Consider the following 25,185-nt stretch of genomic DNA (forward strand, 5'->3'; position numbering starts at 1 on the left):
TTTCATCAGTTTCAAACTGTTAGAACTAGAAACACGTTGTATTTGTAAGCCTATCACCTAGAAGCTTGGAATCCCAGCTTTGAAATTGAAAATAACATTATTCTCTAATGCTACTGCTCTGTGAGACTTTGCTTGCTAAGATAATTTGAACTTGACAAAAAGACAGCATGGTAAAATATTAAAATCTGATAAGCAAATATCTGTTGCAGACATTTCAGTTTTCTCAAAAAAAATATCAACTAAAAGTCGTGGAACATTTTTCCCCATGCCATCAATATTTGCAGTAATTTTACACTGCTAGGCCTTCCTCCAATGATCAGAAAGATTTCAATCAAACCATGAGTTCTATCTATTAAAATGTTTCATATACAAATGGCTATGAGCCACACAGTTGGAAGTATTTGGAACGGTGAGGCTAGAAATGTAGTGCAACTAGTAAAAATAGAAGGCTATTGCACAAAGCGATACAAATAGATGCAAGCCCCACTCATGCAGGGCATACTAGCTGCCATCATACTGGCTTATATCTCTAGAGAGAAAATTGTAGGAATGGGCTGGTCCCACTCAAATCTTCCTACGGTGTTTAAAAAATAATAATACAAATACCAGCACTCAAAACTACTCATTCAAATAATTGTTTACCCCACTCTTTGTTCATTGTGCTGAAGGCTGCAGTAACAGGCATTGCTAGAAATGAGACTACAGACGCTGTAGGAGCCTCCTTTTAGACCTATAATGGTACAAGTAAGTGTGAAAAGGATCATTGATCTAACAATTCCCAGATTTCCATGTTCAAAATAGTTTCATTTCTCCAGTCTAGAGAAGCAAATAGACAAAGGAAAAAAAAAATTCCTTCCGTTCTTCAAAGCTCATTGCAGATACAAGACTCCCACCCAAATGGAAGGAATCTCAGGTAATGACATAATGAAGGCATGGCCTCGGGAGTTGTGTTTCAGAATTCCCTCTTTGCCACTGCAAAAAATCTATACGGCAAGAGCAGAACTGTGCTTTGTTTTTTTTCCTAAAGTAGCACTAGCTTCTTTCTTCAGCAAATAAAGAACACATAATGCTGTAAGCATTCCTCAGGTAGGGGGTATGTGCTCCATTTAAGGTTGTTTTACAGTTTGAGCAGAAGAGATCAGCCATAAAGGAAATCTATATCAATGGGAAGAGCTTGACTTCCAGGTTGGTTTTTGTTGTTGTTGTTGTTTCTAAATGGTGTGACAATAAGGGAGGTGTTCCATGTTCAATTATCTGCTATTTTTAGATGCTTTTCTTCCAGTGAAGCCTTTCTCAAAATTGTATGGAGTTTTCATATTTTTGAGACTTTCATAGTTTCATGAAAAAGATAAAATTTTTGCCTAGAAGAAGTTTAATATGATAGCAACTGTGAGCATGCCTTTTGCTTTCCATTGGGCTGTAACAGTTTGGTGTAGCTTTGCCTGATTTTATACGTTTTGTATCACTGATGTAGGAGCAGCTTCTAAATGCTTGCTGCTCACTGACAAATGACGATATATAGCAAAGTCTGAGAACTTCAGGTATCACTAGAAGGCATAATCATACAGATGGGACCTAAGCTTGCCTCACTGCTGCTACACACTCTCCTGTTTTTGTCCATCTTCTCTAAGGACACGTTTCAGCAAGACCACCTGAGGCAACCTCACAACTTAGCTCCTGTTGCAAGAAGCGGCTCCCACTCCTACTTACCTGCTCCTCCACTTCCCTTGTCTTTGATTATTCAGTGATCCAACTCACCTCACTGAAATGGGGGAAAAAAAATAACCAACCAACCAACCAAACAACCAAAACAAACAAACAAACAAAAAAAACAACAAACTGGCTTTAGCTAGTTTAGCATGCTGGGCTGTCTCACTGAGATACCAGATGCATTCCAGGACCAGCACAGGGGAATACATGGGATCAATAAGCTAGGAGCATAAAGGGAAATAAGAATCACTGAATTTGTTTGATTAACGGGCAAGTGGTAATGATTAAGAATTCAGTTCCACAGCACATAAAGCCACCCTAAATCAGAGTGGCCACACTGCAGTCTCCCAGCCACAAATTAGTGCACTTGCACTTTCTTGGGCATCAGCATTAGCATTCATTTGGTCTCACCATGAACTGTTCCACTGAATTAAACTAGCACAAAATTATCATTACTATTTTCCCCCTGTAGAGCTAGCGGTTTTGGTGTTTTTTTTTTTTTCAGGTTTGGGTTTTCAAACTATCTCACCATGGATAGATAAACACAGTGCTGAAAAAAGGACACCTACTTGTGATTAGACCAGGACCCAAACAGCACGAGCCTGACGAGCAAAAAATGCTGTAAACTAAATCATCTCTTAAGACAATCTCAAATAGGAGAGTCTAAGGAGTTTGAGCCTAAACCCAGAAGTATCCAATTGCTATACTTTAACTAGAAGCGTATTTCTATATTGCTCCAGGTAAGATTTCATGTATTAATGAACCATACCTCTGATGTTTTATAGACTGTTACAGGCTGCTTTCATCCTTCCAACTAAAAGCATAATGAATGTTATGTCTTCCTTAGCATGTCTTTTGCTTTTTTTTTTGGAGCCCAGCTGAAAAGTGATTTCTCTAAAGCTGCTTCTCAACATGAAGCTCAGAACAACTCAAGGTGCCACTGGTCATCTCAAACATTTCAGAGGATTTGCCAGATGTGAACAAAAGACAGTTATATACATGAGGAAACAGTGACATTTTATTTTGGTAACAGGACTTGAAAACAGCAGAGTATGATTCTTTGGGTTTACTGTGTTAGGATATAGAGTCTCTCTCCTTTTTCTGAGATATTCATCCATGTTTCACTGGTATAAACTTCCTAATAAGCCTAAATCTGTTATTTATATTCCTTAGTAAAAGGAGAAAATCCTCATCTAAGTACAAATTAAAGACTACCAAATAATGACTGTTGTTAGGCTTCAAGATTAATCCAGAAACTGCAAAAAATACAGACCAGTTGTTCTCTTAGAAAGTAAAACAGTTAAGAAGTCCGTCTTTGATCAATCCTCTCTTGATTTCTGATCTGCAAAAGGAACTGGTCCGGTCTAACCATTAACAGATATCTGCAAGTATTTGTGAAATAACCTAACGCTAAAGGGCATGGTAATTACAAAGGTGGCAGCACCGTGATTCTAGCATTGTATCTAATTCTTGCATTTTCTTATGCCATCAATCCATTGGCTGTTACAATATGGAATTACAGCCTTATAGCAACAGACAAAAGCCAAATGTTTGCTTTATTTTCTCTCACAGTGGCCTTTGACTCCCCCAAGTAGGAAATATTTGACTCACGTAAGATAGGTGAGACTAGGTTAACTTAGGGCATTTTGTTTCTCTCCTTCAGCGACAGTTCAGGAAAAGATGATAGTGAATTACTCATCATCCATGGCTACTTTCATGTGAAATATGGTGTTCTCTACAGGCACACATAAGCACTCCCACGCCAGCAGACATGTAGTTACGTATGCGAAGCAGCCATAATAAGTGATTGCTTTAAGCTGTACATCATTGTCATAGAACCAGTGGTTGGGTATCTGCATTCCTAAAGGAATGAGAGGAAATTTTCCGAGAGGAAAAATAAGATAAGATGGTGCCTGATGAAATTCAAACTCCTGAAAGACCATACTATGTTGTTGAACTAGCAACAACGAAAAGACTTGCTCATTTCTGCTCTGCGAATTAAATGTGTACATACCTCTCACCAGGGAGTAGTTGTAACGATGCTCATGAGGTGTAACTAGGCAGCTTAGGAATGCTCTTTCTTGACTTACTTCTAGCACTATTTTTCTTCTGTTAAAATCCTATCATAGTGCCCTCACTGAATATCATGAAATGTGTCGGTGCGGAATGTGGCTGTATGAAGTGAATTGTTTCATTTTTGGAGAAAGTGCAAGATATTGTATTGATCTTTAAAATGCTATGCGGTCTGGATATAAGCTATATGATAGGCCGCCTATTGTGCTGTGGCAGCTCATCAGATGATGCACTTGTGCTAGTGTCTACACAGGACCACTGAGAAGACTGCAGCACCTTTTTTGTTATCAGAGAACTCTTGGTATTTGCTCCTTAAAGGCAAAAATTCTTATAGTGTAACTTTCAAGTTCATACGTTTTTCAAGCTTTTTCCAGAGTAAATAACGGGGGTAGATAACATCACCATTCCTATCTGCCCTGGGCTTTCAGTCTGTTCTCGTTAATTGTCATTTCTACCCAAAAATATTGCAAAGACAAGCTCTACGGAAAAGTTTGCTCTTTTTGATCCTTTTGAAATACAAAACAATTGGTTGTGCCACTGAAACTGAGAAATATTTGAGTTTCAGGGTTCAAGCTTTCTCTTTCATATTCTGCATATGCCTCTACAGCAAACGTAACAGCAAAAACTAACTTCAGCATTCTGGACTGCGTAGTTCATTCTTTTCTTCACAAAAGCTACTTTACTACAACGGAACAAAAAAGTACAGGGGGAAAATAAGTTTAAAAAGAACTCGAATAAAATGTTGAGGTAGCTTTAGCACTTGGTGAGTGACACGCTTGCAGCCCTCCTGGGACCGCCAGCCCCCCCGGGGAAGCGCTGTCTCGCTGCTGGAAAGCTGACGAGGCCGCGGGGCGTTAAGCCTCAGCTTAACCACGCAAAACACGGCACAGGGGCGAGCAGCCGTGAGCGCTTCACAGACCCCGCGCCGGGGGCGCTGCCGCCCCGCCGGGGCTGACGGGCGCGGGGGCCTCGCCCCGGGGGGAAGCGGCGGGGGCTCGGCACTGCCCTGCCCTAACGGCCGCGGGCGGCACTCGCCTCACGCAGCGCGCGCGTAGCGGCCGCGGCGCGAGGCAGGACGGCTCCCGCCGCGCCCCGCCTGCCGCGTCCACGTGATCCTGCCCCATGCGGCCAAGATGGCGGCGCCCAGAGCTGTCAACGTGCTGCGGGGCGGAGGTGAGCGCGCCGCCGCGGGGCGGGGAGGGAAGGGGGGAGGGAAGGAGGGGGGCGGGAAGCAGGCGCCGCCGGTTAAACGGGGCAGCGCGCGCCACCCAGCCGCCGCTGTCTCGCTGCCCGGCGGGGAGGTTGGTGGCTGACGCGAGCGGGAGAAGCTACCGGAGAGCCGTGTCCGCCAGCCTGAGCGCCCGGGGCGTGAAGGGCCTCGTCCCGCGGACGGTGGGAGCCCCGCGTACGCAGCTCGGGGCCGCGCGGTGCCGGCGCTGCGCCCCCCGGCAGGGTGGCGGGGGGAGAGCCCGGCCGGGCCGGGCCGGGCCGGCGGCCCCGGGAGCGTGGGGCTCGGCGCCGTCCGAAGGGGCGGGGTGAGGAGCGCTCGGCCCGGTGCGCGCCGCGCCGGGAGCTGGCCCTGAGGGCTGCTGGCGGGCCGCTCTGCGGCCGCGGGAGCGTGTCACCGCACTATTCCTGTCAGAAACTTAGTTTTCGATTAAAAAATAAATAAAAATAATAATAACTTGACTGAAATAAATACGTTTGCTGTACCTACCCACTGAGTCACGTAACTTTTGCGTGCATGTAGAGGCTCTTCAGCTCCTGTTCTCTCACAGCGAGGTCTTCCTGAAAGTGCCTTTTCTACCACAGCCCAGCAGAAACGATTCACTCCCGCGTGTTTTACTGCCTTGGTAACGCTACAGAGCAATTGTACACGGTTCTGTACCTCACTGATAAATGTGTTTTCTTACTGGTGTTAACATTATTTACCTCTCATTCCTTCCCCTCAGTGTTTCCTTGTCTCAGATTAAGTAAGACTGGAGGTTCTTTGGGGCATACGGTTAAGTGAGTGTTTCTTTTTGGCTTCTGTTGTAAAATCTTAAATGTGTGCATAGAAAGAAACACCTTACAATGGTCTCAATGAAAGACTTGTATGAGTCTTTTTTTTTTTTTTAAGACTGTAAATTCTTCATCTTTCAGCCAAAGCACAATATTGCAATGCTATGCAGCTGACATAAAATTTCAATCTGTTTTCTCATGTTGTTGATAATGATCTTCTGCTGTATTTCTATTTTTTGTTCTGTTCAAGTCTTTTCAAACTTTTGAGAATATAGCAGCCTTTTCTTCACAGTTAATTCTGAATTTTGCAGGGCACAAGAGCCACGTCAATTTTTTCATTGATAAAAGCTCATATTCATAAGGAAATTTCAGTTTGACTGGAGTCTTAGAATCTGAGCTTCAGCTGAACACTGGGAAGAGCTGCGGGATTTGGCCTTCAGAGTCTCCTATTTGTTTTATTTCTGACACTGGTCAAAACCTTTACACTTTCACATGTGCCAGTTAGAAACTGAATCACATCTGTAATATGTAGTACCATAGAATGTCTTTTGTTGTTGTTTTGTTTTGAATCTCAAATGAATTGAAATTTATTGTACAAATTCATACTATTCTTGATTTCTTGCTTCAGCAGTTCTTCATCTGCAGACTTTGTTCTGGATATTGTTGTGGTCATGTGTGACCAGTACAGCTGCTTCCAGCTGCATCCACACCTGTAAACGCTGTGTCTATCATCCAGTTAATAGACCCAAGCCATTTAAATTTGTTAAGCTTTCATCCCTCCCTCCAGACATCAGAACTTATTCAGTTCCCCTAGTGGATGCATATTTCCAGAAGTTGAAAAAGCAAAACTGTCATAGTTCAGACAAGACTGATTAAGCTAAATCCAATTTTCCCTGAATTGGACAGTTCAGTATAATTTAATTTGCAAATATTGAAAGACAGAAGTAATTTAAATTAGATTTCTGCTCACCTAAGGGAATCTATTCTACCTAAATAGAATGAAAATTACTTTTTGATAGCCCCTTATGTGATATCTCTTCATACCTCTGATGTTATATTTCTGTAAATGATGAAAAGAAAATTTTCATAATTATGGAACTGTTTCTAGCACACTTGAAAAGCAGAGATCTTGGAAGTTTGTATACTGTTTAAATACTTCCTCCACACATCAGAAGGAATTAAGCTATCATAAAAAAAATCTTTAATATGTTTGAAAAAGAAAAGTTGAATGATTGTGGTTGCAGAAAGTTAAAAAGACAGTTTGTGATTTTTTATCAGGCATATCAGACAATTTATTTGAACAGCCTCTGTCTTGCTAGTGTCAGAATTGCAATAACGTCAACCTAAGGAGAAGGTACACAACTTGATAAGAGTGTGAGGGGCAGAGGAGCACCAATTGCATTTACCATTTGTAAAAGAAAACTAAGACAGAATACAGGCACATCAAATGGTATGTTGACCTGTCAGAGTTTGTACTTATAAATGATAGTGATTATATGGTGTTTTATGGGCTTGTAAATGGTCTACTTGCATACTACGATAGTCTCAAGTATTACAATAATTGCATCTGTGATGTTCATTGGTAGTAAAATAAAGTGGAAGACGTCAAAGAACTGCATGTCTCCAAATACAATTTCTATGATTTAAGGCATAATAATCTTTTATTGATCTATTAATTTTAGGCAAGTAAATTATTGTAGAATAGAAGCTCCTAATTGCTTGTAATGAAGTTTCAGGACTTGGAGCCATGGGAAAATAATTGATGAGAAGACATCTCTTGTAAAACAAGTCACTTACTGTGTTAAATACTGATAGAACTGATTTCTTATCTTGCTTCCCTATCTACCAATGAATGAGTGTTCCATCTATGCTGCATGTTATTGCCAGACTTTTAAGGTTAAGTTATTGTAGATTAAAGGTGTGTGATACATCTTTCAGACATGTAGTCTGTGTGCACAGGCTGTATGTTTGCTGTGCTTTACCTAGTCTGCATACTTGCAGAACTGGAAAATTGTGCAAGCATCCTGAACAGGTGCCGATAAGCCTTCATCCCCTGCTCATGTGTAGAAGCAGTAGATTTCTTCTTTGGGCTGTTTTTATGTCCAGCACCAGAGTTATTGTGAGATATTATTCTTCTTTGTATGCATAGCCATTTCATAATGTTACTTTTTAAAATTTTTCTGAGAATTTTATTCTTTTCACCTCCCGTAGTAACATGAAGAGGAGATACATAAATATATGCTTTTAAATCTTCCCCCCCAAAAAAACGGAGACGGGGGCGTAGCTGGAGTATGATTTTGTTGCATTGTGGCTTCAAAACCATGCAAATCCAAGTTTGCCTAGAAGTGCTGAATCTCATTAGAGGTCTTTTTTAATTAGTATCATTTTCAGTATTACAATGCATTTTATTTGGGCTGTATAGATCTGTTCAGTTTGTGAGTCTTGTCAGTGATGAGTGGTTGAGTGTTGTCTATCCTTCAGAGCTACTCTAGGCAAAATTGAGTATTTCAAAGGAGTAACAACCTCTTCTCCAATAAGGTAATTTTAAGAAAATAATCAAACTATTCTGAAGCATCACAGAAATCAGAAATGTTAGCTCAGACCCTGCAGAGAGTGGACTAATAGGAAAAGATGTAGACAAGTAACTGAGGCACTGTGAAGCAATTAGTTTACATCCTCTAGATAAAGCATATATATTTAATTTCACATAGCGTTTTCCTGTGTGATCAGGTATGGCTTTGCCATTTAATATGGTAAAACAGACAGTCAACATTCAAAGTATAATTTTATGGTGAACTCTACATGCTACCATACAGAAACATTCTATAGAGTTAACATCTGAGAGGTGGTTAAATAAATAGATTAATTAAGTACCTGCTGGAAACATCCCATTTCATGGCTTTTTGCTTTTAGGAACACAGTCAAGGTCAAATCTGTAACTTCACTGAGTAATACATATCCAAAACCTCTTTAGTTTCCACCACCTGCAAAGGGAGAGGACTATTTTCCCTCTCTGTCAAATCAAAACATGAATGCCAGGTTTTTGAATTGTCAAATGCTACTGAATCAGTCTGTTTCCATCTTTTTGATAATGAGATTTGAAATAGTAAAATTAAAAAAAAAAAAGCAGCTTACCTTTTCATAAGTGTACCCATAAACTTTAGCATATACGAGATTATTCTCATATTAAGAATGAATCATAAAAAAAACTCAGCACTGCTGATATTCAAATACAAAAAACATCTTTTCACCCCTATCTTCATCACTGTTAAACTTAGAAATGTACAGCACAAAAATTTACAAATATTTAGTCCTCATTTATGGTAACTTCTAATACTTTAAAGCTATCTAATTCACTTAAAAAAAAATATTAACTGTACAATATACAGGTATCAGTCTTTGGGGGACTTGACTAAACATTGCCTGGTATTCCAGGCTGATAATGAAATATGTCCTATAAGTCTGAAGGTTTTTTGGCAGATGAGAAAAAGTGATTGAAAACTTTTGTCAGAGAGTTTTCAAGATCAAATGATGCTTGGCTGCACTGTGCAATACATGAGCTGGGCAATTAGCTGGAAGCAAATGTTAATTCACATTTTCCATTAATTTGTAGACAGACTCATGTCTCCAGGATTTAACATTAGCATTATCAGCTGCAAATGATGCACGGTGGAAGTTCAAACCATTTGATCGTAGTACACTTTTAACATTTTCAAATGATCCTGAGGTATTTCCATCCCTGTCTTGCAAATAAGCAGGCAGACAAGGAATTATTCCCATTTCAACAGTGCAGCAATGAGTAACTCTCAGGGAGACATATACTTTCATGGTTTGAGGCATGAGAGAAAAAATATTCCCCTTTCAATAAAGTGTTTAATTGTTCTCTTCTTTCAGCTGAGAGGTAATGTGTTGTTGGCAGCACACAGAGCCTTTGTTCTGACAAGATATATCACTTCTAACTGGAGGTGGATTGCTAGGGCGCGGTTTCTCTGTTAGCTTCGTTTTCTCAGTTGGCATCAGCCAAGACGATACTCAAAAGGAGGACTGTCCTTTGCAGATGTCCAGGCGTGGCTGAGGATTGGATCACCTTGTCCACCTCTCCACAGACCGGCCGCTGTGGTGGAGGCCATGTGGCCTTGGCCAGTTCCCCAGGCCTGCTGGCCCACAGCTGCAGACATGGGTGGGAGGGGGAGGAAGGCTGCCGTCGCCATGCAGCAGCTGGCTCACCCAGCAGCAGAAACTTGGTGTTTTCTGCTACAATCAGCTGTGCTGATTTGTGCCCCCTCATAAAGCCACTTGGCCCAGTACGTGGTCATCTTCTCTGTGGAAGGGTACACATTGGCCTGGTGCCGGAGTGTCACCGCTGCAGCTATAGCTAATATCCACACGGAGACAAAATTCATAACAAGTCCCTGAAGAGTGCGTAGTTCCAGCAGTTTTATGAATGCTTTTTCTGCTCTGTGCACCTTGTGCCTTGGGTGGCCGGGTCCCAGACAGTATCTTGTATCAGCCAGTATTTAGTCTGTGGTAAATATATTGGACGGGTACATTTTTAGATACCAGAAGTTGTGTGGTAAGCCCAGCTGTAATCCTTCTGGCAAAATTGAACTGTTTGGGAAACGTGTGTTAGATGTATCGTTTTCCATTTTGCAGAGTCTCTCTTCTTAACATTCAGCCGGACATTTTCCTAGATGGAAGGGAGCTTCATTCTCTCTATTTCCAACACAGAGCTTTGAAAATTTACAGCCTGCAGCAGCTCAGTGCTCTGGTGCAGTGATTCACTGTGAGGGCTGGCGCCCAGCTGTGTTTGTGGGCTACTGACCCTGAAGGAAAATGCCCAGATGTTCTGGGAAGACCTCTACTAAGAAATTGATGTGGCCCATTACAGGAACTTCGCTTTCAGCTGTGTTTTCCACAGTCAGTTTTACAGTGCTCAGTCTTCAGAGTTAGACATTAGGATACCCATTAGTGATGAGCACTCGCTGTTTGCATGCACCACTTCCACTTTGCTTTCCTTGCATGCCATTTCCTTACCTCGCTTCAGGTATATAAGCAAAGGCTTAAAATAATACCATGTAGTAGAATGCAAAGTCTGAAACAAAGTCGTGTCTGTGGTTTGTATTTCAGAGTTGTCTTGGGACAGACAAACTTGTTCTGAACTCTTTTGCTTCATCTCTTTCTAGAGTGGTCAGTCTCTTCAGGCTGAAATCTATCCTCAGAACAGAAATGGTGTTAGCATGTGAGCCTTAGCATTGCTCTGCAAAGACATAAATGACTGATTCAGCCTTCTCTGTATGGATATAGTGTATCAGTGATATAACAGATACTGCTTCACAAGCTCTAGGGATTCAATTTAAGAAAAAAGATCCAGGCCTCTAAAGTCTGCATCAGTAGATCACCCTGACAAGCCTTTTTGCAGGGTTAAACTACAAGTGAAGTATGGCTTTTTGGTTCTTGCATGTTCTTTTACTTAAAACATCAGGAACAGTGGTATAGTATATGACAGGTGTCTGGTGGTCTCTGAGCTTGTTTACTGCAATATGTAGCATTTGAAGAGAAAGGATAAAGGACTGAAACATTGCTGAAGAAATTCTGGATCTCAAATTGTGAGTGATACTGTATTTTAGAGCAGATAGTTCTCTAACTGAAGTAACAGGATGAGATGCCACGTGAGCATATAGTGTAACAGGTTTTGCCTCAGAGAGCTCCCAGCCCAGGTATCTACAGCAGACAAAAGGGACTGAAATTGTTAACAGCAGTTGATGGATGGAGAAACTGTAGTGCCAAGGGAGTAATTTGCGGAGGGTCTTGTGTAAGAGTGTCATCGGAAGAATTAAATGGAGTCTGAAGCCTGCACTAATGCCTGCTATTTCTAAGCTGCCAGGTTAACACATAGTTTAAAAGTGGATGTATATGAAGTGGCTTTCCAGATTTTGATAAAGTAATAAAGCTGAATTTCCCTAAGCAGACCAGAAGCTGGATTGAAGATGTACACAAAAATGACATCCCACGTAGCTATAAAGATCTGAAATTCTGTGTTACAGGTGGTTAACAGTTCTCCAGGGGAAACTGAACTATTCCGTTCTGATACAACACCAATTATTTCTTGTGTGGTTTTTTATGTACAACTAGAATTAGAAGATAAGATTGAGGCTACCCTCCAAAAAAAAAGTCTGTTTCAGTGAATTGCCCTAACGTAGTGCTGTGGTATTTTCATTTCTTATTCTGAAGTTTGGGTTTCTGCTGAAGTCAAATTGAAGACAGGCTCCTTCTGGTTTTGGATTTGCAGCTAAAGCTGCAGTGGAGATCGATGTTGTGAAATCTAAGCTGTTTTTCCTTTCCATTATATTTGTACATATGAGATATGATGCTCTGGTTTTGACAGTCATGATCCAAGAGCAAATTTAAGTGAAAGCTTAGGAATTTTTAACAACATTCATTTTGCAGCTCCATTAAAAACTGTATTTTTAAAATAGAGACTGATCATGTACACAGTCTGTACAAGGCCTTCTCTGTGCTAAAACTGCCTGTAGGATCCTTCATTACAATGATCTCCTCAATTGCCATTTAGGATTGTATATTTTTTCCTCTTTCTTATTCTTCTCTCTTTCTCCCACTCCTGAACAAGCACAGTCCCATAGCCCTTGGAAACTCACACGTGGCAAGACATTCGCTCGCTCTTCCTCTCTGTGACAGTTTGGGGTGGTGAGGTGCCACTGCTGGATGGCTTGCAGTGCTTCTGAACACCACACCCCAGTGCTGTTGATCTTGCTATATTTATTAGCATTAAATTTTAATTTGAAAATATTTTGAAGTAATGAAGTGGGAGGAGGAGTAGGATACAGTGAAAATTATTTATTTTTTATTTTTATTTATTTATTTATTTATTTTTGCTTTGTCTTTCAAGCTGTGTGCATTTGTCACAGTGGTTCCTTTCCTAAGTATTTCTATTAAAATCAGAAATGTTTGTTAAAACATACTTGTGTGCTTAGTCTAACTTTCATATTACATAGGTGAGAAAGGAAGAGAAAATAAATAGGGAGTGGTCTGTGCTTTGTGTGTTCTCTTGACTTAGAGTTACTGCATCCGGTAGAAGGGGGCTGTATGGCTACAGCAGTGTTTTAATTTCATTTTGTAGTTTTTACTTACACATTTCTGTAGTCTCTGTGACCACTCCTGCTACCTGATGGCACCTATATTTCATCAAGTAGTCGACCTGGATTTAGTCCCAGATGAGCTGTTGTAGCTGATGAACATGATCCTCTCTGCTTGGGAATCGAAGACCTGTAGTACCAGGATTCCCAAGGGAGTTGAAGGAAAGCTGTGTTCAAGCATTGACTCCTCTTATTATTTTCTTTGTTGTTTTTACGTAGTATCACCTTATGCTGATGGATAATGTGCTTCATCACTAGTAAAATCTGGTTTTACTTTGTTGATGATTAGAAGAAAAGATTCTTTTTTTAAAATAGAATGAAAACAGGAGCAGCTAAAAGTACAGGCAACAAAAGAAATTATTTTTGCTTCTCTTGATTACTGCTTACAAATAAAGCGACAAGTTATTAAACAAAATAACAAAAAATGTTGCAGCATTAGTGTTACTCTGATGTGTTGGTTTTTTTTACTACATTGTCATTTTAATGTTTTCAGAGTTTAGTGAATACAATGCATATTGATTTTTTTTTCTTACATGTCTCTCCTTTAATCTGTTTCATTCTGTGAGAAAAGCTGCATTACACAAACATTGCATATAATTTTAGCAGCAGAATATTATCATGGTGGATTTCTGTATTTAGAAAATGTTTTTTTGTTTTTTTTTGTTTGTTTGTTTGTTTGTTTTTTGAGTGCAGAGAGAGTTACTGGTCAATCTAATTAAATTTAATTAAATTTCCTGTATGTTTTATTTTTAGTTTGCTCTTCTATATATGCCTTTATGTTCATGAGAAGTTGTACTTCTGTCATTAAAAAAAAAAAAATCTTAAAATTCTTCTAAATGTGGGGAACTCGTAATTTCTGCTCAATGGTCAAGAGTTGTTTCCTCATTGTTTTGAATTGTGTGACCTTGTGTTTTTTTTGTTTTGTTTTGTTTTGTAAAATTTAGAAAGTTAAGATATGAGAAGAGTGATTAACAGCTGCTGTGTTGTTCCTATTCTAGCTTTTATGACCAGGTTGATTGGACATGCAGGCAGAACATGTTAGTTATTATTCTGTCTACATACACTTCTGCCATTGTTCATTTGTCTTTTACTACTCACATTTACCTACCTAACTTTATATATACAACATTACTTGTAGAAAGACTTTTTTTTTCCTAATATCCTAAGAAAAAATGTGGAAAAATTGGCCTTCAACAATTTCTTGTTTTTCTGTTGTTGTAGCAGTTTGTCTGAAATTTATTTTTCTGAGCATGAGCTGTTTTCTGTGGGAGAAACTACACTGACTGGAGAACATGTAAAGCTCTGGCATCATAAATGTGAAAAACGAACAGATAAGGATTCTCAGATTTATTCATGTAAATCTAGTGACTAACAAGTATCTGAAATAAAGATGCCTTTACTAAAAATTCAGTGATTCTGTTCCTGTGGTAAGGGAATAGAAAGTCTGCTGTAGCACATTACATGTATTGTATTACAGTTTACATCTCCCAGGCTTCTTTTCTGTTCCAGGTTTGACATTCTTGGTGTTTCTGAGGTTTAAAAAAAGCATGAAAAAAAATCGGATATTTTTATGCATCAAAAAGTAGAAGTATAATCATGTGGTAAAACCCCATTAAGAATTTTTTCCAGTCATCAGCAAGGGAGAGAGTTACTGCCATTACCAGACAAAGTTCATTCAAAGTTTTGAATCATTAGATTGCCTGCGGCAGGAAGCTGAAGTTGTTTTCTTGTATTGTGGCTGTACCTGGAGGCCACAAACTTAAGTTTTCTGTTGGTCTGTATCATACGAGTCTCCTGCCACAGAAAATGTATGGCAGTTTGAGAAGTAAGGGAGATACCGAGGCTTTTGCTGAAGTAGAAGCTTTGCCAGCTTGCTGTTTGGTGGTGAATCAGCTTCAGAGTCTGCATCCTGAGTCTCACCTTGGTGTCTGGACTTCATATGTCCCTGAGTTGATGGTTCTGGTGGGAGAAAACAGCCCTGAGAAGCTTACCAGCATCAGGAATGGCAGGCTCATTTGCTGGCATCCTCTTGTTAGTGAGGCAAGTCCTCCTGCAGCTGTATGGCTGAAGAAGAGTTACGGTCTCAACACAAGACTGTTGAAGTTATTTGTAGGACTAGAAGCCAGGAGCTAGGGACTTCGAGGCTGGTGGTGCATGACCTTGGATAAGCCAGTGAACTTCCTGTCTCTTTCTCCACCCACAGTACAGATATTTATCTACTTTGCAGGTGTGTTGGTTGAGATTAATGAGTTGTTTGTAAAGCACTTCGAAGATGAAAAGCTCTATAAAAATGCTAAGTATTAGGTATGAGCTCTTGAGTGCATAATGGCTGTTTGCCTGCCAGTATTTAAAGCAATTTGTAACGCACTAAGTATGAAAGGCACTGTATGAAGCCACACTCTAGTTTCCATTTAAGAAAAGTTACTCATACTTTGTGTTCAGCAGTTCAAGTCACACCATTGGTCTTCTGTGTTCTGTAGTGATACAAAGATTATAGAAGATTTTTTAAAAGCAACCATGTCAGAACTTCTGAAGTCAGGTCATTTTATGGTAAGGGTTTCTTCTCATTCAGTCATATCTTACGGTGTCTGTATGTCTTGGGTTTTGTTTGTCAAACATGTAGATCTTCCTTCTTCTCTTTTGCCAAATGCTCCTTTTGTCCCTTCTTACACTTCTGTCTGAACAGCTGTAACTTTTCTCTCCCTGTGTAGAGAACTAGAACACATTGATAATAAACTTTTTTTTTTTTTTTTACTTAAATAAAGTCTTTTCAGTCTTTGGATATGGGCATAGGAAAAGGAAATATGGAAAAGGTATGAGAGAAAACATCTAAGGTAGTGTTTACAAATTGAACTGTTCGTTGGCAAAGGGCTTTATCCATATGATAACATATGATACTACAGAGATTCCTGGACAGAGGAAGTTTGAAATTAGTTTTTAAGTTCCTTTAACATAGTGCATATTAAAAACATATTATTTGAATGGAAAACAATCTGGGAATGTTTTATGACATAGAAACAAAGTATGGAAAGTTCATTTGTTTGTTTTGTTAAATGACTGATTCCCTGGGGAGTTTTCCTTTTAGAGCTGTTGTCCTTTCCAAATCAGTAGATGTCTTTCCCTATATGTCCTAATTTCTAAACAAAGAGGAAAATGTTGGAAAACAAGTGTTCGATAAACTGCTATGCTGCATGGAAGTCTTAGAAAATGGTAATCAAGGACTCTTCAGTGCTCCTCAGAAGTCTTTTGGCAGACTTATGCTATAGAGTGCAGCCTGAGAAAACCTTCATGAGGGGTTTTGAAGGTCGTATTGTAGTCTCTCTAGTTTAGAAGATAAATAACCAGCCACTCTAACCAGCTGTGTAAAGTCTTCAACTTTCACATCTTAAGGATGTTTACTTTCATGTATTTATACTTAAAATACATGTTTAAAGTGACGTTTCAATTTTAGATCAAGCTTATTTTGAACCATAAAGGGCTACTGCAGTAATGAACATGATCTATGTTTATACATTAACACCTAGGGCATATCAGATGCTCTCAGATTATCTGATTCATGTTGAGATGTACATGAACTTAAATTTAGGTCCTGCATTATGTATTTTTTAGAATTATGAAAGTCAACACACATGGTATAACACTTCAAGAAAATGACAAAGAAATTATTTTTCTCACATAAATCCAGCTGTTTGGTCCCCGATCTTCTGACTGGAGTTGGGAAAAAAAAAACCTACAGTGAGCTCCTGACCTCATTCCACAAGTCATAAAAATGAGGTACTTTATTTAATACATGATGCAGTCACTCCAGGTCTGCTTGTATGTTGCTTGAGTTCATAGCTCTTGAATGTGCTTGTAAGCTCATCTAGACTTGTTGAGTTGATCTTCTACTCTAATAACCAAGTGGACAGTTGTCTTACAAAGCCATCCTAGTTTGACACCAAGATGAGATGTTGCCTGCATTGATTTGTGCAGGTCTGAGAATTGAATTACGCTCTTGCATTATGGGTGAAATGGTGGGTGGTGACAAGGCTTAATTTCATTGTCCTGTGCTTTCTGAATTAACACCTGTGAGGTGACTAGGCAGGTCTCATTTCTGAGAGTTGTTTCTGGTTGTTGTGTACTGATTATTACTAACATACTTCCTATGGCTCAAGACAGAGACCTAAAAGAAATATATCAAGTAGTGGGACTTGTCTAGGTTTATTATTTAAAGATTTGTTAATGCTCTAGCAGACCCTACTAATTCAATAGAAGCTCAAGTCATGAGAAGATTTCTCTTCTGGGAAATCTTAAATCAGTTCCTCAAAAAGATCAAGTTGTACCAGCCAGAATTATTTTGCTGGTATGTTTCTGTCCCAGCTGTTTTCTGGGTGGTGTAGTTACATTATCTAAGAGTTTAGCATTGCAGAGAACTCTCCTTTACTACATGTTTTCTGGCAAAATTTTAATTGCAGAGCAACCCAAAATTGTAAAAGTGCAGAAGGAGTATTTGGCAGCTGTTTCTAAAACCTGCTTGATAAAGACAATCTTGCATTTGTTTATTTCGGTCTCTTTTATCCGAATAACTCTTTTTGTGAGAACTGTTGCACAAAATCAGTCTTGGTTCTTCAGTGAAATATATAAAGGCATATCTCAGCTTTCCTGAAGAGACTATCCAAGTCAATAAAGGTGGAATTCAATCAACCTAACTTTCTGCATCTAAGTTGGTGATACTGACTCCTGCTGTAATCACCTGAGGGAAGCAGGCTAAAGTAAATTTTGATAGCCTTTCATGTTAACCTCACTGAGTAATTGAAATCATTTTTCTTTTTCCAGTTATATGAATCAGGTATAGAATAAGGTAACTGCTTGACAAATTTGGGTGGCTTTTGCTGCAGCAGTATCCTCAGCTATGGGACCATGTTCCTTGTCGGAGGTTGCAAACAGGTTGTTTGGAAGTTGTGACTGGAAGTTCAGCCAGCTGAAAGTAATCTGCTGGTGTGGCTGAGGGAAAGGCACACATTCTCTCCTGTTACCTCTGGCGCAACAGGTGATGATGATGGGCTACTGATACACTGCACTGTGAGCAGCCATAGCTGGGGCATGGGCATGCTGCTTCTGCTGACTGTACCATTGCAGTGGTAGCAAACAAGTCAGAGTCAACTTCACTGTAGCTGTTTTGTTCACTGAGTAGGATTCAGGACCCCTGATGTTAATAAAGGTGCGGTCAGAATCATAAAATCAAAATTCATGATCATGTTACTTCGCAATAGGCCATGCAGGTAATTTAAAATGGAATTCGCGTTGTCCATGATTTAAGTGTACAGCAGGGGTTCTAGCACATAATTTATTGAATTTGCTGATTTGGGCATGATTTTAGAGTCAAAATGAATTGATACCTTCTCCTGTACATATCTCAGGTATGATTCTGTCAATACACATTACTTCTGTTATCATATCCTTTGTATATTTTAGCACCCAACTTCCTCACCCAAAAAAAGGTGTTGGGCCAAAGTCTGTCAAGACTAAGACGAAAGACAGGTTGAACATGGAAGGTGTCTGGTTCTGTGACTGGACTGCTGCAGAAAGCTGCGGGAACACCAGTGCTCATTCTCCAGATGAAGCTTTTGTACTCTCTCTGTCCAGCTCTGTTTTATAATTGTCAGAATAATTTATAGTGCATCATGAAACACATCTGGATGAAGCAATAACATGCTAATTGTTATTGTCTAAAGAAGAGCTTTACTAGCCTGCATTTTAAATTAGAAAGATGGTGGTTTCAGCTGCAATGGCACTATTGAAATTAAGATATCAACATTTCCACATGCAGATCTGCGGTTCTAGTATAGTACTCTCAAGATGGGTGTGCACTGTCATTGGATTTACCAGGGGCTGCCAGGATCACTGGTCTTCCTTGATAGCACCAGTATGTACTATTTGCCACATGCATGGCTCTACTGGTAGCCTGGTTTTTATTTATTTCTTCAGTCTTTCCCGTGAGCATCATGCAATGCAGTATGTGCCCATGTCTCATGTGTGAGAGACAGCTCACAAGGAGATGGCTATACAGCCTTCTCTTTCAGTCATGTTAAGGTTATATATGCCTCTGCCTTTTTACTTAAAGGTAAAAATGCCTTTTTTGTGTCAATTTGAATGGGAAGTCTTTTGCAAAATTGTTCTTTTCATGCAATTAGTATCTTCACAAATTGTGTCTGTTCTGTCAGATCTGCTTCCAGAGCTCCTTCTATCTAAACAAAGTTCTGAATAAATAAATACGAAAGTGAACTGGGCTCTAGTTGAAACTTTTCCTCAACTGCAAGCAGGCAAGTCCAGTCAGAGCAACTGGGAGATCCGGCTGTGGGCTCAAGTTGCTGCCCCCGTTGGTCTGTATCTTCAGTGGGCAATACTGTTGTAAAGCTGTATATTTAAATCACAAACCTGTAGCAACAAGAACAAGAGAGCTAGAGTGGATGTTTGACAAATCATGCAAGAAAATCTAAGCATTCTGAGTTGAATATGTGAATTAGTAATTGGCTAAGTGGGATGTCCCCATGGAGAATTTCATGGATTGCTGCCCAGCTTTGCAGACAAGGTAGCTAAGCATGCTCTGAAGAAATGCCTGTCATATTTAGCTGGCAAGTTAGATTATCTTCATCTTAGGGAAAGCAAAACATTTACTGCTGCTTATAGATTCACTATCTGTGCAGAAAAAAAAGACGTGCAAATCCTTTTCAGTTTAGGAAAAGGATTTTGGAGACCTACTCTCTTGAGAAACCCATTGCTTACTTGATCTGTTTTAGAAATTCGGATGGTGGAATAGCCCAATAAAATGTACACAGTGAGTGAATAGACTGATGAAGATAGTTTAGAACTTAATTATTTGTTTGCTTATTTTTTTATTTAAAGTCTGGTTGTGTGGGAAGCAGTGGTCGTGGGCATTTCTGTATCCATCTTTAGAGCACCTGATAGAACAGAGCGGTTTTGTTTGGGTAACTTACACCTGCAACATGTGCAGCAGGAGAAGTGACAGGGAGCAAAGTCAGGGTTTTGGGGGTGAGAAAGCATTTCCTAAAGTGCAACTGGACTGCATGTTCCAGTCTTGAGGGAATAACCAGGTGCTGTAGTTTGTGTTATGTTGTCTTTGTTTCAGCAAGACAAGTGCTGCTTGTAGTTCCTCCACGAAATCTCTTGTAATAGTAGCTTTGGTGTTGATGACAGGATATGGAGTAGTGAGAAAACCCGGAGGTCCTTCCTTACCACCCAGTTTTTGGGATCTGAATGTGTAGTTTGCTCATTGGAGAGTGACTGGGCAGGGCTGGAGCCCATCCTGAAGACATACATCGTAAATTCACAGATGTTGCATGTCATCTGGCTCAACTCCTGATGTGCATTACATGAGATGGGCACAGGGGAAACAAGTGTGTCAGATCCTGACCTGCATGTAGGTTGTCACTCCAGTGAAATATGCTGAATTCCTTCATGTTCCTGATACCTAGGGAAGGTCATGGACAAAACTGAACCTGCAGTCATTGTTGTGGTGATTATTGTTTAATTTACTGTAAATCAACCACCAAGCTGGTGCCCACAGATGCCTTAGCTCTTACCCAGTTAAGGTGCCTGCTGTACCCAGCTGTTTATTAGATACTGGTGAAACATTTGTCCAGGGACACAAGCATTGTAAATATAGTCTGGTGAGATCCAAATAGTTGTAAACTTCATATTGTGCCATATGTCCATTAGTTTACTTTAAAAGCTGAAGCTCACGTCCTACTCCTGTTCATCTATGTCCATGAACTAGAAGAGGAAAGGTGGCAAAGTCGTGAAGTGAGGAGAGTGGTGGATGCAAAGCCCCAGGGGTCTTCAGCAGGGTAGGCAAGGGGGCACACCGCCTGTGTGCTCAGGGCGCTGCAGCCCTCTCCCCCAGCCCCATGCTCTGTGCAAATCCAGGGGAAGTTTTTCCAGATGCTTCCTTGAACCATTTTCTCCTGCTCCTAACAGAAAAAAGCTGGCACATCCCAGCATTTGTGCAAAGAGCAAGGGGGGCACCGTGCTGGAAAGGATGGCTGGTGCCTTCAGGAGGGAGATTCCTGGATGTGGCGGTGCTGTGGGGAAGGGCTGGTGTTGTGTCTGGAGCCAGAAAATGCGCTTCAAAACCACTGCGTGGAAAATGCAAAACACCTTATTACCCTTTCTCTACCACAGAATAAAGCCCCTTTTTGTGTCTGACATTCGTGAAGGCTTATTAAAGCTCAGCGTCTGTGGGGGAGGCAGTTGCCATCCTGACTCAGGACGGACACCTCCCCCAGGCTGCTGAGAGCACAGTGTCAGCACATCCAAATTTCTGTCCTTTTTGAGGTTTGTCTGTGTCCGTTGGAGGAACTACCAAGGCAGCACAGGATGCAACCCAAACCTTCTCCCCAGCTCAGGCTGCTTTTTTGATTCTTCTATGGGGCTCGCTCGCTCAGCCCGCCCAGCTTTGCCGCCTGCCCAGCCTTGCAGCTGGCCTCTTTGCGCAGAAGCGCTGAGGCGCGGGGCCCAGTGAGGGGCCACTGGCAGCCCTGGGCAGCTGGGGTGGCCCACGGGTCATCCTGTGGGGCCTGCCCCTCGGGGTGAGCCTAGGCCAGCACTGCCAGCCCCGCCACACGTTGTCTCTGGCCTCTTGCACTTGTGTGCTTTCCCTTTAGCATGCGTGAGCACGGTTTGCCTTCCTGCGGAAGTGCTACGTTATTTATAAATAGCCACTCTACATGCAAGGTGCCATATATGATAAAAAAGGCCTTTGGTGATGGTTATGTGGCTTGAGAACAGAGACTGTGCTTTGGATGTGCTCTATAAACAACTAGCAACAAGTGGCCTGATCCTGTCTCCGCTGCCTTCAGCGGGAGTTCCCTGACAAGTGCGTTAGGCAGGAGGCGCCTCGCTGCCAGCGCCACATCAGCGGGCAGGCCGCCTGGGCATGCAGCACGGCCGCCTGTCCCCGTGCCAAGAGCAAATTTTGCCGATCCAGATCGGCGCAGTTTGTCAACACGTGGCTCCTGCTGAGCTCCACGAGACGAGAATCATTCTTGGCATGGGGAGGCGTGGAGCTGGCCCGGCTGCGCCCACCAGGGCCTGGCACCTGCCCCAGCGGGAGCCCAGCACCCAGCCCAGCTCCCTCAGCCCCACCGCTGCAGCTCGTGGTGGTGGGCTGGTGGGAAGGGTCGGGGGCAGAGAGACAGATTCCCTGGGTTAGGGTTTTTTTTTTTTTTTTTTTTTTTTTTTTTTTTTTTTTTTGTGGCTGTCTGGATGATTAATGTGAATAGGAAAATACTGTTGACCCATTTAAATCACGTTATACGACATCCATTGCTCATCTGCATAATGAAATACACACTGAACATTACAACCTAAGTATAAGAGCCAGTGAACTACAAAAATAATATTTTACTCATTTAGATTATGAAGTAAAATATAGGACATTAGTACTAATCATAGTATTAAATTTTAAGCCATGCAAATTGTAATTGTCAGTGAAAAAGAATTATAAGTAGAAAAGGCTATTAGCATTTCAGCTTTAACAGTTAATTTGAGTAAATTTTTTTTTCTGCTGTGCAGCTCAGGAAAGTCCGTATGCAAAACATTTAATAATAAGTTCAGCAGTGTTTGTTTGATATCATTATTTAATTTTGATCGTTAAAGAGGTGCTAGAAATATTAATTTGTGGTATTAAAATACTGCATTTGTGACATTTTATATTACAAAGGGTAAATTGTAATCTTTAATAAAATCAAATCTAAAAGGCAAATTGTAAATAACGGAGAAATGAAATAATTTTAAGCATTTATGTAAGTATCAAAGCAAAAACTGAAGCCTTTAAGATATGAATTTCATCAAATATAAACATCATTTTCAGCATTTTAACCTAAATACAGATTTTAAAATACTGAATTTAGGCTGTCAGGTTTCTATGGTTACCTACCTTTCCAGCGGTTTTGTGAGATGTGTAAATAGGCCTGAGTCACTTGTAATTATTTGTTTTTTGTTTGTTATAGTTGTAATTCTGTGTTCAGTTTGAATCCAATATAGTTCACACCACATGCTTTGGTCTATGTATATTTTAGTGCATATGATTGACAGTGATTGAGCATTTCTTATGGAGTGCTTGTTTTTTTTTGTCATAAGTGATGTATGTTGGTACTTCTGAAAATGTAAACAACTTCTTCCTGTATCAGTGTTTGATAAACAGGGACTTTTATGATAAGAAAGAGGTCTTTGTAAATGTTAAGCAAGGAGATAAATGAAAGGTATTTAAAAAAAATATTTTAAACAGCCCCCAAACATTATACCATACTCTTCCAAATTCAATCCATAATCCTATCATTATAATTCATTCAATGACCCAGTGTCACATATTTATGAATAAGCTTCCAAGCTATGCATTAAAAGCACATTCTGATGACTGTCAGGTTTAAAAATAAATGCTTTATCAAGGATACTAGAAGTTATCTGCAGCAAGCTCTTGAGTGGAGCATCTTCCTTGTGCAAAGCATCTTCTTGAAATAAAAAATCATAGATTGTTTCCAACACCACAACAGTGTAGTAGAAACAGCTGTAAACTCTTACACCTATCTGCTAATGTATTTTGAAGTCCAGTGTACAGGATATAATGCCCCAAACTTGTACTCCACTCCAGCAGAGGACACATATATCTTTTCTCATTAAAAGACTCATTGTCCTAATGAAACTTGCATTTTCAAGTGGAAACAGGATAATACAAGTAATTAACAAAAGTCAGTACAGAGCAAGAAATGCTGCTAGCTGTCATTTTTACCAAATGAGAAGTAATGTAAGCATTTTATTAAGATGTTCATCCAAAAATTGCTAGCGATGTACACTTTTTTTCTCATTTTGAGATAAGACTGGGTTATGATTCAGGAATCATCTTGTATCCTTAGAGATTTGGCTGCAGGTGTTTATTGCTAGGGGTCTTGAGTTTTGCGTGGGGAAAACACTGCTAACTGCCAGTACTCTTCCCGTATATCAAGCTATGGAGAAAATCCTGGTACAATGTTCAGAAGTCCCTAAATTTTCTGTGCAAATGTTACTCTTATTTCAGCAGCCCTGCTCATCCACTGAAAGGATTTGTTGAAAACATTTTTTGTGGTGATTCAGACATATTTTTCCCATTTCAGCTGGAAATTTGAGTTATTAAAGTAAGATTATTTTTAACGTGCCGCCAGTAACATTTAGTACTGTATCAGGTATGCACATAGGACATAAACATGCCAGTTGAAAAACAGTTGTTTCACAGAGCACCTGAAAAGATTTTATCCCAGTAGGATTCGGTGAATGTTAAAGCTGTGGGTGGGTGCATATTAACAACAAGATCCTGTATTGTGCGTGTGTGTGAGGACTATTTGAATAGCTTTTTATTTTAATCTGAAACAACTGCTATTTTTTAAACTGACGAACTTGTTCCAACAGTTGTTACTTCCCTACAAAATGAAAATAGTGAGTACAATAACTAACCTGTCAAGCATAAGTAATTCCTCTGATGTTTTACAAAACCTTAAGATAGACAGAAGGTGTTTGAAAGGTGTATTTAAATATGCAGACCTGAGCAGATATCTTTCTCATTCTAATTTATTGACTTTATGATAAATTAATTTACTCAATATAGCAATGTAGTAACATAAGAGGAATGTTTCTTCTGCTAGTCACAGAAGTTGAAATTTGCCAGATGCTGTGATTTGGAGCCTAAATTCCCCTAACTGTGTGTGAAACTCTTAATATTGCTTTGTCCAGCTTTTGTATCTGACTTGTTTCATTTTGCTGTGATACTGCTTTAGGCAACACTTTATTTTCTACTTGCGTTAAGTTGTTGGAGAGAGAAGATTTAGTAGAAATCACACTGGGATGGAAGACTGTAGTGGAGAGCTACGGTTCTCTCTTTCCAAAGTTAAGTGTTACAGCCCAACCATATTTTATGTAGCAGACAATTAATTTCCCTTGGTATATGGATTAATATCATTTAGATAAAGCTAGATGGTACTCTCTATTTTTTTTAAATTCTGTAATAAAATGACAACGTGCTGTTTAATGACACCAGAATTTTGCTCAGTCACTGGCTTGGTGTGACTATGTGTGTATATATATATATACACAGGAACTCAGGGAAGCGGTTGAAGGGAATTTTGAGAATATAAAATTATTTTTTCCTTTTCTTCTTGTTTGTTGAAGTTGCACTCGGTTGCTGCTGATAAAAGGTGGCACCAAGCCAACTTCCTGA

General features: G+C 40.1%; 1 protein-coding gene across 2 annotated transcripts in view; it reads left to right on the forward strand.

The window, feature by feature from the left end:
* The first annotated feature begins 4,848 nt into the window (after window positions 1–4,848).
* METAP1D (methionyl aminopeptidase type 1D, mitochondrial) overlaps window positions 4,849–25,185 on the forward strand; it is a 47,043-nt gene continuing 26,706 nt past the window's right edge. The window contains exon 1 of one of the 2 annotated variants that reach the window (XM_083840988.1): window positions 4,849–4,956. In XM_083840988.1, the coding sequence (XP_083697114.1) occupies window positions 4,917–4,956 (40 nt within the window). In that variant the 5' untranslated portion in view covers window positions 4,849–4,916. Of the gene's footprint in view, window positions 4,957–5,023; window positions 5,176–25,185 lie in introns of those variants that run through there. The other variant, XM_083840989.1, reaches the window with a different exon arrangement.

Source organism: Anser anser, assembly GCF_964211835.1.
Source record: "Anser anser genome assembly, chromosome: 6".
NCBI classification, from domain to species: Eukaryota; Metazoa; Chordata; class Aves; order Anseriformes; family Anatidae; genus Anser; species Anser anser.